The sequence below is a fragment of the Oncorhynchus masou genome, chromosome 6 (genome assembly GCF_036934945.1).
Source record: "Oncorhynchus masou masou isolate Uvic2021 chromosome 6, UVic_Omas_1.1, whole genome shotgun sequence".
Taxonomy (NCBI): Eukaryota; Metazoa; Chordata; class Actinopteri; order Salmoniformes; family Salmonidae; genus Oncorhynchus; species Oncorhynchus masou.
The window spans coordinates 39056971-39074388 of NC_088217.1; the positions used below are offsets into that span (position 1 = coordinate 39056971).

General features: G+C 40.3%; 1 protein-coding gene across 2 annotated transcripts in view; it reads left to right on the forward strand.

Moving 5' to 3' along the window:
• Positions 1 to 17418, forward strand: part of LOC135542036 (immunoglobulin superfamily member 21-like) — a 299416-nt gene that overhangs the window by 262174 nt on the left and 19824 nt on the right. For both annotated transcript variants that reach the window (XM_064968619.1, XM_064968620.1), the window contains exon 6: positions 10948 to 11443. In XM_064968619.1, coding sequence (XP_064824691.1) covers positions 10948 to 11443 — 496 coding nt within the window. The remainder of the gene's footprint in view (positions 1 to 10947; positions 11444 to 17418) is intronic.

Below are 17418 nucleotides of genomic sequence, written 5' to 3' on the forward strand. Positions count from 1 at the left end.
GCAGTGTGCAGTCTGATGGCGATTGCATCGTCTGTGGACCTATTGGGGCGGTAAGCAAATTGAAGGGGGTCTAGGGTGACATGTAGGGTGGATGTGATACCATATGATCCTTGACTTGTCTCTCAAAACACTGATGATGATGACAGAGGTGAGTGCTACGGGGTGATAGTCATTTAGTTCAGTTCACCTTAGCTTTCTTGGGAACAGGAACAATGGTGGCCATCTTGAAGCATGTGGAGACAGCAGACTGGGATAGGGATTAATGTCCGTAAACACACCAGCCAGCTGGTCTGCACATGCTCTGAGGACGTGGCTAGGGATGCCGTCTGGGCCGGCAGCCTTGCGAAGGTTAACACGTTTAAATGTTTTACTCACATCGGCCACGGAGCAGAGCCCACAGTCTTTGGTAGTGGGCCGCGTTGGTGGCACTGTATTGTCATCAAAGCGCGCAAAAAGTTCCTCTGTCCAGTGTCTGTGCTCTTTTGCCATCTTAATATTTTATTTTTATTGGCCAGTCTGAGATATGGCTTTTTCTTTGCAACTCTGCCTAGAAGGCCAGCATCCCGGAGTCGTCTCTTCACTGTTGATGTTGATGTTTTGCGGGTACTATTTAATGAAGCTGCCAGTTGAGGACTTGTGAGGCGTCTGTTTCTCAAACTAGACACTCTAATGTACTTGTCCTCTTGCTCAGTCCCACTCCTCTTTCTATTCTGGTTAGAGCCAGTTTGCACTGTGAAGGGAGTAGCACACAGCATTGTGATGCTCCAGACACTCAACTTGTCTAAAGAAGGCTAGTTTTATTGCTTCTTTAATCAGGACAACAGTTTTCAGCTGTGCTAACAATAATTGCAAAAGAGTTTTCTAATTATCAATCAGCCTTTTAAAATGATAAACTTGGATTAGCTAACACCACGTGCCATTGGAACACAGGAGTGATGGTTGCTGATAATGGGCATCTGTACCCCTATGTAAACATTCCATAAAAAATCTGTCATTTCCAGCTACAACAGTAATTTACAACACTAACAATGTCTACACTGTATTTCTGATCAATTTGATGTTATTTTAGTGGACAAATTTTTTTGCTTTTCGTTCAAAAACAAGGACATTTCTAAGTGACCACAAATGTTTGAACGGTAGTCTCATGTTTGAGCCGTTGAATTGCGACTCCACTTTGTATCTGACACTTTGCTTGTTTTATTGCCTTACGGAGGGAATAACTACACTGTTTGTATTTGCCCATATTTCCAGTTGCTTTGCCATGATTAAATGCGTACGTGCTTTCAGTTTTACAATATGCTAATCATGATAGAAGGCTATTAGATTATTCACAGAGATTGATTCGATTGGGCTTGTTAATGCATTTTATGCCCTAACATATCCCGCTAAAACCTACCGAGGTCATTTTTACCATTCATATCTACAATTGAAGTCGGAAGTTTACATACACCTTAGCCAAGTACATTTAAATTCAGTTTTTCATCATTCCTGACATTTAATCCTGATACAATTTCCCTGTTTTAGGTCAGTTAGGATCACCACTTTATTTTAAGAATGTGAAATGTCAGAATAATAGTAGAGAGAATGATTTATTTCAGCTTTTATTTCTTTCATCACATTCACAGTGGGTCAGAAGTTTACATACACTCAATTTGTATTTGGTAGCATTGCCTTTAAATGATTTAACTTGGGTCAAACATTTCGGGTAGACTTCCACAAGCTTCCCACAATAAGTTGGGTGAATTTTGGCCCATTCCCCCTGACAGAACTGGTGTAACTGAGTCTGGTTTGTAGGCCTCCTTGCTCGCACACACTTCTTCAGTTCTGCCCACAAATGTTCTATAGGATTGAGGTCAGGGCATTGTGATGGCCACTCCAATACCTTGACTTTCTTGTCCTTAAGACATTTTGCCACAATTTTGGATGTATGCTTGGGGTCATTGTCCATTTGGAAGACCAAGCTTTAACTTCCTGACTGATGTCTTGAGATGTTGCTTCAATATATCCACATAATTTTCCATCTTCATGATGCCATCTATTTTGTAAAGTGCACCAGTCCCTCCTGCAGCAAAGCACCCCCACAACATGATGCTGCCACCCCCGTGGTTCATGGTTGGGATGGGGTTCTTCGGCTTGCAAGCCTCCCCCTTTTTCTTCAAACATAACGATGGTCCTCATGGCCAAACAGTTCTATATTTGCTTCATCAGACCAGAGGACATTTCACCAAAAAGTACAATCTTTGTCCCCATTTGCAGATGCAAACTACAGTCTGGCTTTTTGATGGCGGTTTTGGAGCAGTGGCTTCTTCCTTGCTGAGCGGCCTTTCAGATTATGTCGATATAGGACTCATTTTACTGTGGATATAGATACCTTTGGTACCTGTTTCCTCCACCATCTTCACAAGGTCATTTGCTGTTGTTCTGGGATTGATTTGCACTTTTCGCATCAAAGTACGTTCATCTCTAGGAGACAGAACGTGTCTCCTTCCTGAGCGGTATGACGTCTGTGTCCTCCCATGGTGTATATACTTGTGTACTATTGTTTGTACAGATGAACGTGGTACCTTCAGGCGTTTGGAAATTGCTCCCAAGGATGAACCAGACTTCTGAGGGTCTATAAAAAAATTCTGAGGTCTTGGCTGATTTCATTCGATTTTCCCATGATGTCAAGAAAAGAGGCACTGATTTTGAAGGTAGGCCTTGAAATACATCCACAGGTACACCTCCAATTGACTCAAATTATGTCAATTAGCCTATCAGAAGCTTCTAAAGCCATAACATCGTTTTCTGGAATTTTCCAAGCTGTTTGAAGGCATGTAAACTTCTGACCCACTGGAAGTGTGATACAGTGAATTATGAGTGAAATAATCTGTCTGTAAACAATTGTTGGAAAAATTACTTGTGGCATGCACAATGTAGATGTCCTAACCAACTTGCCAAAACTATAGTTTGTTAACCTCTAGTGACACCCCATCCCGGGTCCGGGAGCGTATTCATCGACTGACACTAATTAGCATAACGCAACGGACATAAATGTTACTAGAAAATATTCCTATTCATGAAAATCACATGTGAAATATATTGAGACACAGCTTAGCCTTTTGTTAATCACCCTGTCAACTCAGATTTTCAAAATATGCTTTACAGCCAAAGCAAGACAAGCATTTGTGCAAGTTTATCGATAACCTAGCATAACATTATGCCCAGCTAGCAGCAGGTAACTTGGTCATGAAAATCAGAAAAGCAATCAAATGAAATCGTTTACCTTTGATGAGATTCAGATGTTTTCACTCACGAGACTCCCAGTTAGATAGCCAATGTTATTTTTTCCCAAAAAATTATTTTTGTAGGCGAAATGGCTCCGTTTGTTCTTCACGTTTGGCTGAGAAATCGACCGAAAATTGCGGTCACGAAAAGCCGAAAAATATTTCAAATTAGCTCCATAATATCACCAGAAACATGGCAAACGTTGTTAATAATCAATCCTCGAGGTGTTTTTCAAATATCTATTCAATAATATATTCACCGGGACAATTGTTTTTTCATTAGGACCGATTGGAAAAATGGCTACCTCTGTATTTTACTCGAGAATAACTCTGAGAGCCATCAGGTGACCACTTACACAATGTGGCCGCTTACGGGTATTCTTCAACATAAATGCGTAAAACTACGTCACAATGCTGTAGACACCTTGGGGAATACATAGAAAAAGTAATCTGGTTGAGAGCCCATTCACTGCTCAATTGGGATGCATTGGAACGCAGAGCTTTCAAAACATGAGACACTTCCGGATTGGATTTTTCTCAGGCGTTTGCCTGTAATATCGGTTCTGTTATACTCACAGACAATATTTTTACAGTTTTGGAAACTTTAGAGTGTTTTCTATCCTAAGCTGTCAATTATATGCATATTCTAGCATCTTGTCCTGACAAAATATCCCGTTTCCTTTGGGAACGTTATTTTTCCAAAAATGAAAATACTGCCCCCTAGTCACAAGAGCTTTTAACAAGAAATTTGTGGAGTGGTTGAACAATGAGTTTTAATGACTCCAACCTAAGGGTATGTAAACTTCCGATTTCATCTGTATGTATTATTCAACCGATTCAATAAATAACCTTTGAACTTTTGTTTAACTGTTAGGCTGTGGGAAATTAGACAAGAAACCTGCCTTTTTATACTGAATATTATTTAATCCCATGTCTTTAAAAATAAATCACTAAGCCAGCCCAAGGATAGATCAGGGACTCAATACAAAAGCACTCAGAGCTTCAAGCATTAACAGGAGGCAAGTAACATTCATCTTAAGTTTTTCAGGATGAAGATTGCGAGGTATGAGTGGGCAGAGAGTGCTATGAGGAGGAAGTGGTTGACCAGGAGAGTCGTCTCCAAGGAAATGTAACCATTTTAGTCAAAGCAACTGTGCTTGAAGTACTGTATGAATAATTTGTCTGTGTTTGTAACATAGCTAAGCTATGATTCTAAGTAGTAGCTAATAATTCTGTTGACTCCAGAAGAAGTTGTAACGCCTCTGTGGAGAGTTAATCACCCTGCCAGAATTGCCCAGTGCTGTAGGACTAAATCAAACCCCAGTAAACATATTTTGACAGTGTTCAGAGATAGATTTTATAACAGGAGTGTCTCTCGACTCCTCAATCCTGCACATTTCTCTTTTTAATCTCCTTGAAGATCTAGTGCTGTGGTCCAGTGGATGAAAGCATTGATAATAATAAAAGTCAAATAAGAAGAAATCACCAGCATAGTATTTCCAATGTTTGCAACTTTTTTTGTGCATATTAGAAACTAACCAGAGGAAAACACAGGGATCTCACATGGTACTGTCCAGTACCTTTTAGGGCACATGTGTAGATAAAGAGAGTAATGGTACATTTTTGTAACCAACATTTTGAATATGAAGGTACAATAATCACACTCTCAAAAATGGGGTAAGGTGTGTGTAAGGGATTTCCTCCTCTTCCTAAGAGGAGATGCGAAAAGGATCAGAGGACCAATATGTGGCGTGGTAAGTGTCCATGGTTCTTTTAATACGAAAATGTACACATGAACAACTGAATACAAAAACAATAAACGTGGAATGAACAAAACCCAAAACAGTACCGTGTGGTGAAAAACACAGACACGGAAACAAACACCCACAAACACACAGTGAAACCCAGGCTACCTAAGTACGATTCTCAATCAGGGACAACTAACGACACATGCCTCTGATTGAGAACCATACTAGGCCGAAACATAGAAATACCCAAATCATAGAAAAACAAACATAGACTGCCCACCCCAACTCACGCCCTGACCATACTAAATAAAGACAAAACAAAGGAAATAAAGGTCAGAGCGTGACAGTGTGAAGCTACATTTCTATTTCCAAGGGTACAAATGTATTTTGTGTACCCTCAGTACCCACCCACCATAAGGTACAATGACACATGTTTTGCCACAGACAAGAAACTAACTGAGGTGGTACCCTTTGTACCATAATCATTATCATATTTCCTAGAATGCTCTACTGCACATTTTAATATCTGTGTTTTTACATGTACATTGATTGATTGATTGATTAATCTTATGCTACACAAAGATAAACAACATACATTTTTCTAAACTAATCCAATCAGTTAGTTAGATTTTATGCACCCATTACTGAAATGGTTGTTCCAGTTTAAATGGTTTAAGTAGTCTCCTCACAATGTTCCTAATCCCCATTATGAATGAGTGTTGCAGGTGAATCAAAATTCCAACTGTTGGATATCCTAATTCTGTCTGGATTCCAATAGGAATTACATATCACTTTGAAAGCAGTATAATGTAACTTGCAACTAGAGTTGCAAAATCCTGGTAACTTTCTCAAATTTCCCACGTTTTCCAGAAATCCCTTTTGGAAGATTCCTGAAAATGGGAGGGAATAAGCAGGAAATCCATCAACAAGAATTTCTTGAAAATCTAGGTATCTTGGGAAAGATCCGGGTATCTTGCAACCCTACATGTATGCCTGATGTGCCTGAAATTGAATGAATTCAACATCTCTACAATTCACTCAAAGGCAAGGCACACTGAGAAACTATATTGGAGGCATGGCTTAGTGTGGCTTTTTGTGTTGTACCTGTTTAAGTGGTCTATGGTGGAGGTACATTTTGTCACTTACTAGGAACATCCCACTGGGCACACGCTGGTTGAATCAGCGTTGTTTCCATCTCATGTTGAACCAACGTGGAATAGATGTTGAATTGACATCTGCGCCCAGTGGGATATGGCTTTGTCACTGTGGGGGTTCCCCGGTTCCTACCTCAGATATGAACTGGGGGAAATGATGTTCCTATAACTAAAAGGTACAAAGGATGACCTTACAGGATACAAACCAAGTGACAAGCAGTTGTTCTCCTTTAAGAACAAATCTAAACCTGTTTTTCTGAGAGAATACTGAGGCCTTCCTGCCTTTTAATGACACTAATTTTCTCTTTGTCAGTGCTGTTGCCTGGCATCTTAATACACAACTAGCTGTTGTCGGCTCTATTTTCTGTCATATCTTTGCAAGCCCAGTCTTAGATGCTTTTCTAAATGTTTATCAAAGCATGTTCTGTGTTTATACAAACACCATTTAACTGGTCAACAGTTTTGTGTAGCCTACATCCTTTCACATTGCAGCTGATGTGCTCAGCCACAATTTGTTTCTAGGCAGGAGTTTTTTAGGTTGAGGCCAGTGGTGTAGTGGAGGGTAAATGCAAGTTTTCCCATAATTTGCAGAAAACTCATGTATTTTTTCACTGCAACTAAAGATCGTTTTACCCACATATGTTTGTACCATTACATCACTGGTTGAGACAAAATGTAACATGTAAGCGTAATCAATGGCTGTATACAAAGAGCTGTGCACTGACTGTGCATTATTTTCTTTCACCAGTTATTCACCAGAACGCTTCATTTGTCTACTTGTAGCTTATTATACAAGGAACAAGCCTGTTGTTGTTGTCACTAGGTACTGTAGAAGGTGCATCACCTTCCGTTTTAGATACTTTTAACAAGCTATTCACATAATAGTAATAGTTCTCATGACATCCATTACAGAATCCTCAGAGCACAAGTAACCATTGATTGAAAACGGGAAGGATAATGACAGCTAAATAATGAGAGATGATTAAGCTTCTTTCTCTTTCACTGTCTCACTCTCTCTCTCATGTGCTCTCTCTCTCTGTCTCTCGCTTTTTTACTCTCTCTCAATCTCTCTCTCTCACGCGCCTTCTGACAGCACAATGATTCATTGTGGCAACATTAAGGTATATTTGGGCCATTGAGTGAAGAGAAAGTGTTATTGTTACTAGGGTTGCAAAGGGAGGATATATTACTGGAAACCTTCAATGTTTGCCAGTAAATTACCAGAATTTGGGTATTTCTCAAGGATTGTATGTAATCTATAACAATACATCTAGTGGTCCTTTTGGGTAGTTATTATTTTTTACAGGTGTCTGTAATTCTATCTTTTTATTTAACTAGGCAAGTCAGTTAAGAACAAATTCTCATTTACCATGACAGCCTACCCCAGCCAAACCCTAACGTGCGCCATCCTATGGGACTCCAAACACAGCCAGTTGTGATACAGCCCAGGATCGAACCAGGGTCTGTAGTGACGCCTTTAGCACTGAGATGCAGTGCCTTAGACTACTGTGCCACTCAGGAGCTCTTTCTGGCCCTCTTTGTGGCCTCATCACATGTAAAATATATGAAATAGTTAAATAAGATGATTTTCAAATACAAAAATAGCATGACAGAGCTGTAAAACAATATCCTAAATATAAAGCATGAACTTAGTGAATACCATTGGTATTTAATATAAGGGTTTCCACATTAAATACATATATATATATTTTAAACATTTTTATTGATTTTAGCATGTCAGGATGTATTTGTTGTAAAGGTTTTGGCATCAAACTGGTAGCAGTTGTGAAAAAAGTAAAATAGTTTCTATATTCTCTTTAACCATATGTACAGACACTCATGGCCAATATGGACACAGATATACAAAATGAATACTATATTTTTTTTAAATTATTATTTTATTTTATTTAAGTTAGACAAGTATAAATTACCAAAGTTATGATAGATTGCCATAGATTGTCTGTTAATTACCAAAATTACTGAAGATTCCAGTAACTTTGGTAAGGTACCGGTAGCTTTGCAACGCTAATTGTTATGTTTCAAATGAGCTTTGGAGTCGAGGTGTTAGGGCCAGGGGGTTAAGGCTGGCACTATCTGAAGTGCAGGTGCTTTTCATCAATGTCTATTCACAAGCGGAATGCAGAGCCTACCTCATGCCGCACACGCACCAGCTTAATTTTGCCACTACCAATGAATTGGGTTTTGGCGGGCGTTCAGAATTACTTTGTTTGTTTGTCGAAGCTCTCTCGAATCCGACTGAAGCAGGTGGTGTGTGCTCTGACTCCATTGTCTGAAGCATTTTGGGTTGTAGAACAGAGGGGTGATTGATAATCACTTAATTCCACTGTGAAGGGCCATGCTTAGAGACCATTGAAAACCACAAACAGCTTCTCATTACAGCACAGCTACCACTGCCCACTGTCTAAATTACAGCCAGCAGCAAGACTCATATGCTGACCACCCAAAAAATTGCCTGCTCAAGACATCTCTATAACAATGGGGTTTTCATTGCCTTGAGCATGCTGATTAGGCCTAACCTAAAGTAAGTGAAAACTGGACGGTTAGGTATTTTAGGTAGGTGGATCAGTTTGACTTGTGAATATGAAGATATCTTCTATCTCTTCTACCTAAGGTGTATTTACAAATTTAAAGCACGTTAGAGTGATCCGTGTATTTCTTTCATAATGTGACCGAGAATTTCATAAAAGGGAATCCATGAAATGTGACAAAAGATATTTTTCCCACCACTATGTAGTAATTGTAAGCTATGCGTATAGTAAACCAATAAAATACAGAATAATTCCTAATCAATCATTGAAACTATTTTTAAAGCCTTCTATCTCCCAGAGAGTACTGTCTATCACGCATATGCAGTACCTGTGTGTGAATTATTGAGCCACTTCAAGATAAAATAAAATAATAATGGGATTGTATATACATGTGTAATGATGCTCGCTCACTGGCACCTGAGGTTCATATGATGCAAACCTTCCAGGCCTAACACAAGGTATCCTCACTCTTACTGTCTTGGAGAACATGGCGTGCCAAAGATTCCTTTGGTACAAAACAACCTTGAGAGCAACAGTTTTCTCTGTCAAAATGTGTAGTATTTTAATTAAAGAAAGCATAAATAAACTGAGTGTACAGTAGTATTAACCTTGGAGATTACTACACTTAGTTTTTACAGCATTGGCTGAGTCCTTGTGACTTACAATGGGTACAGCACTAACTTCATTGTTTGGGAAAGTAGGAGAGATAGTGCCCCACACTGGTCAGGAGTAGATATATAAGATGGAACTGCATCAAATGTGCCATTACTTCTGCAAATCTTGATCATATTTCCACTCTCTGAATAGGAATGACACATCATAGAGCTTGTCTTTGTTGTATGTTCTGGATCAAAACAGTGGTGATTTATAGATTCAGAACTTGTTTAAATGTCAATGTAGCCAGCCATTCCATCACCAGTGACACAATTAAATGCTTACAGCCCACACAATTTTTTCCCCAGAGAAAACAAGCACAAGTTCATTACATTATCCTTTTTCTCCACATTTCTTACCAAATTGGTTTTCTACAGTATCCAAACAAAATGATTTTTTTTGTGCAGGTAGGTAGTACAGAAGGTAATGGTGGGAGTAAGGTCAATGATTAGCTGAGAGTTGTGAAAGTTGTTAAACGGAGTCAGTTTAGGAGGCGTTGAGGTCAGTAAATACCAGAACCTACAGTGCTCTTAATCCCCCTTGATGTTTCAGGTATAGGCCTACACAGTGCAGTCAACACAGCACTGATTAGTTCATTTATATTCAAGGCTCTGTATTTGTATTTGTGTTACTACTGTACAATATACACTGTAGTACTACTGTATTATCTTGTTACTTACATGGATACTGTACATGCATTGTTGTGCTACACAAGGAGATATAGTACACCATATGGAGGAGTCAGTTTAATCCCTTGATCATTGTTTAACCAATGGCTGTGGACTGTCTATGATGTGCGGTAGGTGAAAGCCTATAAACCTGAAAGTGTTGTGTTCATGTTAGGAAGAGTGTTGGTTGTCTGTTTCCTCCCTATTGTTCACATGGAGCCATACAGAGTCAATCCCCAGGAGCACGGCCTTACGTCACAGTTGTTTACACAAATTACTGCTATTTACACAGCAGAGTGAAAAGCCCCTGAGGTGGTGTCAAATCAAAGCATGCCTCAACAATCCCCTTTAACTGAAAATCCAAACATTGGCGTAAAATGTACTATATAGGGTAACGATACTTTGATCTCGTGCAAATTGGTTCCAAATGTCCAAAGGTCCCGTAACTGACTGCGGATTACATTTTTCTCTTCAAATAAAGAAAAGTGAAAATCAAAAATCACGGTATTAGTAGGGAGCTTCACAACTACAGATGCCAAGGGCAGTAGCTCTGCATCCTGATTTTAAAGCTAATATCTGGAGGTTATGTGTTAAAATAGGAGCTTGAATTTCCTGTCAAGAGATTAACCAGCCGGAGATCATTATATCCTCATAATGATGTAATGAAACTCCTGTAATATCATTGAAAATCCCTGCTGAACACCGAGCAAACATCTGACACATCTCCTCTTCGCCAGCTCACTGGTAACTGAATAACCACATACCATTAACACAACTGGTTGTAATAAGTTGTAATAAGACAATTGGAAAGGATATACTGTAATTCAACCCAAATCTCTCCTCTCTTTACGCTTTTTTGTTTGTCTCTCGATCTCTTCCCCTCTCCCCTCGGTCTCTCTCTCTCTCAGGTGTACTTTAAGCGGGATGGAGAGTTGATAGAGGTGATATCCTACATCCACCCCTCAGCCGAGGACGGCGGTGGCTCTGCAGGGGTGCGTGGTGCCAGGCCACTCATCAGCAGAGACCTAGACGACACCAAGCTGCAGAGGTCCCTCTCCCTGTTGGACCCCGAGGGCCGGCCAGCCCGCATGTTCACCGAGAGCCCTGAGCGTCGTTGGACCCCGGGCCAGCACACCCAGGGCCGGCAGCAGAAGGAGCAGCCCAGCCCTGCCACGGAGATCATTCCAGAGACAGTTGTGAGCCGGGAGTTCCCTCGCTGGGTCCAGAGCACTGACCCACTCTACTACTTCAGTCACACCCACATCTCCCAGAGTGATGGCTCTGTTCTGGTGCAGGCCAGACTCACCTGGACCCTTAACCCCCAGCTGGACAATGATGCCATGTTCAGCTGTGAGGTCAAGCACCCAGCACTCTCTATGCCCATGCAGACAGAGGTCACACTGGGTGAGTACAACAGAAATATCCTTCCTCTAACCCACTCCTCTCTCCTTTTTTCCCCATCGCCGTACTCAATCTCTGAGCCTCCTTATGTATCCCTCGCGAATCTACTCAGAACAACACTGATTTCCATTTGATGCTTAATTGTGTAGTGACTGACAAGGCAATTAATCGAGCTGTCTGTAGCTAAATTGAGTTAACTCACAACCGTTATTGAAGAAGTCAACCTGAATTAAGTAAGTCAAATGAGAATTTATACACAATCAGCCACGTGATGTCCTGTATTGGAGGAGGTTCTTGGATGAGGCGATGCAGTGCTGATATGATAAACAGACACATTAAGTTCACTGAGAAAAGAGTAAATGGTAGAGGGCGGAGTGTGGTGCAGTAAGGAGAAGCTGCTGCTGCTCGTACAGGTACAAGTTACACACTGTGTGCACACTTAATTTCCTCAGAGCGCCAGCTTTCATCTCCTGCACACCTTTAGAGGGGCCTTCTCCTCCTGCTCGTGTCCCTTTCTCACCGTGTTGATAGACATGGGGCAGCTCTAACCGCTCACACTTTAACTGTGTGAAGCTTTTTGAGTTTTTCTGTTAGAACAACAATGCCAAGCGTTGTGGGTTCGATTCCCGCTGGGGCCACCCATATGTAAAAGTAGTGGCCCCAGCCGACTTGTAAGTCGCTTTGGACAAAAGCGTCTGCTAAATGGGATATATTTTTTTTATATTTATATATAACAACGGAGCTTGAAAAACACTCAACCAACACAGAAGGACCAGTGTTTAGGGTCTATAAAGGATTTACCAATCATGGCTAACAAGTGCCTATGCGTCAGCATAGAGCTAGCTCACTGCTTAAGGGCCTGCATACTGCAAATAATACACATTCAATCTGTTTATAATTCTACCCTTGTATATTAAAGTAACTTCCCAGTGAAAATCTCACTTTTAAAAGTTCATATTCTGTTAACTCATCCAAATAATTTTATTGACTCGTCCCATACTCATATTTGTGGCCAAATTATAAATTGTAGAAGGAAAAAAAAACACAGACCGTTTAAAAATGCTTGTTATTTTCTCGTAGAACATGATGTCATCTCCTTGTGGAGGATGAGCTGGAAAATCAGCAGTTTAGAGAAGGATGATCTGGTCAATTAGAGGTCTATTTGCATGATTATTTTTAATGACTGGTATACGCCCACACCATTCTGTTGTTGGGATACGCCCACACAATTCCAACACAAAAAAAGCTGCTTTATAACATACTTAATTGCCATATTTTGGAAGGAAAACTCTTTCATAAGGATATACTCATATTATCTGTCTTCTCAAGACAGATTGCTGAAATTATGATTTTAACAGCCTCCTCTTTACTGTTGTTACATGTTGATGGTAAAAATATTCTGGACCCAGAGGGGTGTAGGCCCAGAGAAAGCCTTGCTAACTGTCAATGGCTTTCATATTTTGACAAGGTTTTTCTATGCTGTGATTCAAGCCATTAATTTACCAGTAGCTTTGTTCTTTAAAGGGATGAAAACAGCTTCTGCAGACATTCCTCCTCACCACCCTGAGAGTTGAGAACAGAAAATGTGCATTTGTTGATTTTAATTGGAGTACACTTGAAATTCAAAGCATTCATAAACCTGCTTGAAGCAGATTGAACCTGGGGTAGTATGAGTGAGAGCTGCTGTTGTTATAGAGTAGTAATAATAGTCAGTACATGTGTTCATATACTGTAGTAAATATCACGTATGGTTAGAATTATGTCACCACTTGAAAACATCATCTCTAATATACGTCTATCCTGGTTGGATGTAATAATCTAAAACTGGACACATTTTAAGTATTTCCCCCAGATGTTTTGATTATACAGTTTAATCCAGCTAATTGCTCCTGGGACCTGTCATTCACTCCTGTCCCTTGGCCCTGACTTTCAGAGCTGTGTTTGGTGAGGAAATGAAAAGGAACCCTCTGGGCACTGACGTCAATTCAACATCTATTCCACGTTTGTTCAATATAATTTCATAGACATTACGTGGAAAGAACGTTGATTCAACCAGTGTGTGCTCAGAGGGAGGTTTTTGCACTGTCCATAAGTAATACATATTTCACTGATTTAATATCAAGTCAAAGCTTATTGGTCACATACACAGATTTGAAGATACTATTGCAGATGCAGAAAAATGTTTGTTTCGAGCTCCAACAATGTGGTAATACCAAGCAATAATAAAAATGTAAAAAACAAAGTGCATACAAGTGTAACTATCAGAACGAGCAATGCCAGAGACCTGAATATACATATATATACATAATAATGGTGTGTAAAGACAGTATGGACAGTATATGAATAGAAATTGTGTGTACAGTGGTAGGATGAACCATGATTGGAATACAGTATATATTAAGCGGGTAAAACAGTATGTAAACATTATTCAAGTGACCAGTGTTCAATTGCTATTTACATAGGGCAGCAGTCTCTAAGGTGCAGGGTAGATTACCAGTTGATAGCCGGCTATAACAGTGTCTAAGGTCCAGGGCAGGGTACTGGGCGGAGGCCGGCTAGTTGTGAGTGTTTGTTGTCCTGAAAATACAGTAGAAGCTGTTTCTCAGTCTCTCGTTCCCAGCCTTGATGCACCTATACTGTCTCCAGCCTTCTAAATGGTCGGTTATGATCTTCTTCTTGTCCTTCCCATCTACACTGGCTGCTGTAGATGTCCTGGAAGGTAGTCAGTGTGCCCCCGGTGATTGCGTTGGGCTGACCGCACCCCCCTCTGGAGTCGTTCCCTAGCCTCGCAAAGCACCTTATGATGACCAAAGTTAGTGCTACGGGGCTATAGTCATTTAGTTAAGTTACTTTCACTATCTTGGGTACAGGAACAACGGTGGACATCTTGAAGCAAGTGGGTACAAAAGACTGGGATATTGAAAGATTGAATATTTCTGTAATTAGGCTGGGGTGGTATCCAGATGATCAAATTGTCACATTGGTCTTCTCTCATCCCAGGATTTACGGTATTATTGGTTAGGTGGTGCTAAAAACATAAGAAAATCCCATTGGGCCTCAATTCCCATAATGCTAACAAAATTAGCACAAACCAATAGCAAGATCACATAGACGCTGTTAGCTAAATGCTAATGAGTGAAAACTAACAAACTAATTGCAAAGACAAGCAAATACAGCTCATAAAGTAATACAAGCATAGCTAATAGCTGCCGATTGCCATTTTCGTTGTGTGGACATTTTCAAGCGAAAGGGAACTAGAGAAACAAAACAAAGTTGTGATGCATGCTTTTCTGAAGGAAAGGAGCAGAGGGGAAAAGCTAGTAGGAAGAAATGACAACTGTACAGATAACTCATCCAGAGCTCTTTGATTTCTGGCAGAAATCCATTATTAGATATCTGATGGCAAATATTTAGTAGTGAATTGCATACAAGTGTAACTTCATCACCTCATGTGTGCCGCACAACAGAAATTCGCCGATAGATACAGAACGATATGGACACACCATCTCCCGCTTTCTCCCATTGTGCTATAACAAACAAACACGTGACTGGCTCAATTGTTCTGGGGAACTACGGTAAGCTTTGTAATGTAGTGCATTGCACAAGTTGACTGCAGGTATTTACTTATGAAGTAGCTACTAATATTCTAATTTATAGAAAATCTTTGAAGAAATAGTTTTGACTGTATTGAAAAACCATCCCGTGTTTTTATCCAAATACTGGATATACTGTATACCGCTCAAGCATATCCATGAACACTCCAGCCAGCTGGTCTACAAATGCTTTTAAGATAAGGCTTGGGTTAACATGCTTAAATGACTTACTCACATCTGACACGGAAAATGAGAGCACACAGTCCTAGTGACCGTCGGGGGACCACGTTGACAGCTCTATGTTGTTTTTCTCGAAGTGGGTGAAGGTGTTTAGCTCATCCGGGAGCGAGGCGTCAGTGTGGCTGGCTTTCCATTTATAATCCATAAATGTCTGGAGTCCCTGTCACATACAGTACCTGTCAAAAGTTTGGACACACCTACTCATTCAAGGGTTTTTCTTTATATTTAATATTGTCTACATTGTAGAATAATAGTGAAGGAAAAAAAAGATTAAATAACACGTATGGAGTCATGTAGTAACCAAATAAGTGTTAAACAAAGTAGCCACCCTTTGCCTTGATGACAGCTTTGCACACTCCTGGCCTTCTCTTAACTAGCTTCATGAGGTAGTCACCTGGAATGCATTTCAATTAACAGGTGTGCTTTTTTTAAAGTGAATATGTGGAAAGTGAATTTCTTTCCTTCTTAATGTGTTTGAGCCAATCGGGGGTGTGACAATGTAGGGATGGTATACAGAAGATAACCTGATTTGGTAAAACACTAAGTCAATATTATGGCAAAACAGCTCAAATATGCAAAGAGAAACGACAGTCCAACATTACTTTAAGACATGAAGGTCAGTCAATACGGAAAATGTCAAGAACTGTTGCAGTCGCAAAAACTATCAAGCTCTATGATGAAACTGGCTCTCATGAGGACCGCCACAGGAAAGGACTACCCAGAGTTACTGCTGCAGAAGATAAATTCATTGGAGTTAAATGCACCTCAGATTGCAGCCCAAATAAATGCTTCACAGAGTTCAAGTAACATACACATCTCAACATCAACTGTTCAGAGAAGACCGCATGATTATATATATTTTTTTTTAACTAGGCAAGTCAGTAAAGAACAAATTATTATTTTCAATGCCGGCCTAGTAACAGTGGGTTAACTGCCTTGTTCAGAGGCAGAGCGACAGATTTGTACCTTGTCAGCTCAGGGATTCAATCTTGCAACCTTTCGGTTACTAGTCCAACACTCTAACCACTAGGCTACATGTCACCCTGAATCAGGCCTTCATGGTCGAATTTCTGCAAAGAAACCACTACTAAAGGACCCCAATAATAAGAAGAGACTTGCTTGGGCCAAGAAATATGAGCAATGTACATTAGACCGGTGGAAATATGTCCTTTGGTCTGATGGGTTCAAGTTTGTGTCAAATTTGTGTCTTTGTGTGACGCAGAGTAGGTGAACGGATGATCTCTGCATGTGTGATTCCCCCCATGAAGCGTGGAGGAGGAGGTGTGATGGTGTGTGAGTAATTTGCTGATGACGCTGTCTGTGATTTATTTAGATTTCAAGGCATACTTAACCAGCATGGCTACAACAGCATTCTGCATCCCATCTGGTTTGCGCTTAGTGGGACTATCATTTGTTTTCAACAGAACAATGACCCAAAACACACCTTCAGGCTGTGTAAGGGATATTTGACCAAGAAGGAGAGTGACGGAGTGCTGCATCAGATGACCTGGCCTCCACAGTCACCCAAACTCTCCCCAATTGAGATGGTTTGAGATGAGTTGGACTGCAGGGTGAAGGAAAAGCAGACAAAAAGTTCTCAGCATATGTGGGAACTCCTTCAAGACTGTTGGAAAAACATTCCTCATGAAGCTTTTTGAGAGAATGCCAAGAGTGTACAAAGCTTTCATCAAGACAAAGGGTGGCTACTTTGAAGAGACTTTTAACACTTTTTGGGTTCCTACATGATTCCGTGTGTGTTATTTCATAGTTTTGATGTTTTCACTATTATTCTACAATGTAGAAAATAGTAAAAAAATAAAGAAAAACCCAGGAATGAGTAGGTGTGTCCAAACTTTTGACTGGTTCTGTACTTCTCAAGTCTAAGCCGTTGAAATGTGACTCCACTTTGTCCTTGTACTGTCGTTTTGCCTCTTTGATTGTCTTACTGAGTTTGTAGCTGGTCTGTTTGTCTGTTTGTACACCTCCATGCTCCCAGTTACCTGTCTATGGTTAAAAGCACTTTCATTTTTGCGGAAATGCTGCCATTTATCCACAGTTTTTGGTTTGGTTCTAATCGTCACAGTGTGAACAACATACTCTATGCACTTCCTGATGAACTCCGTCACCAAGTCAGTTTATATGTCG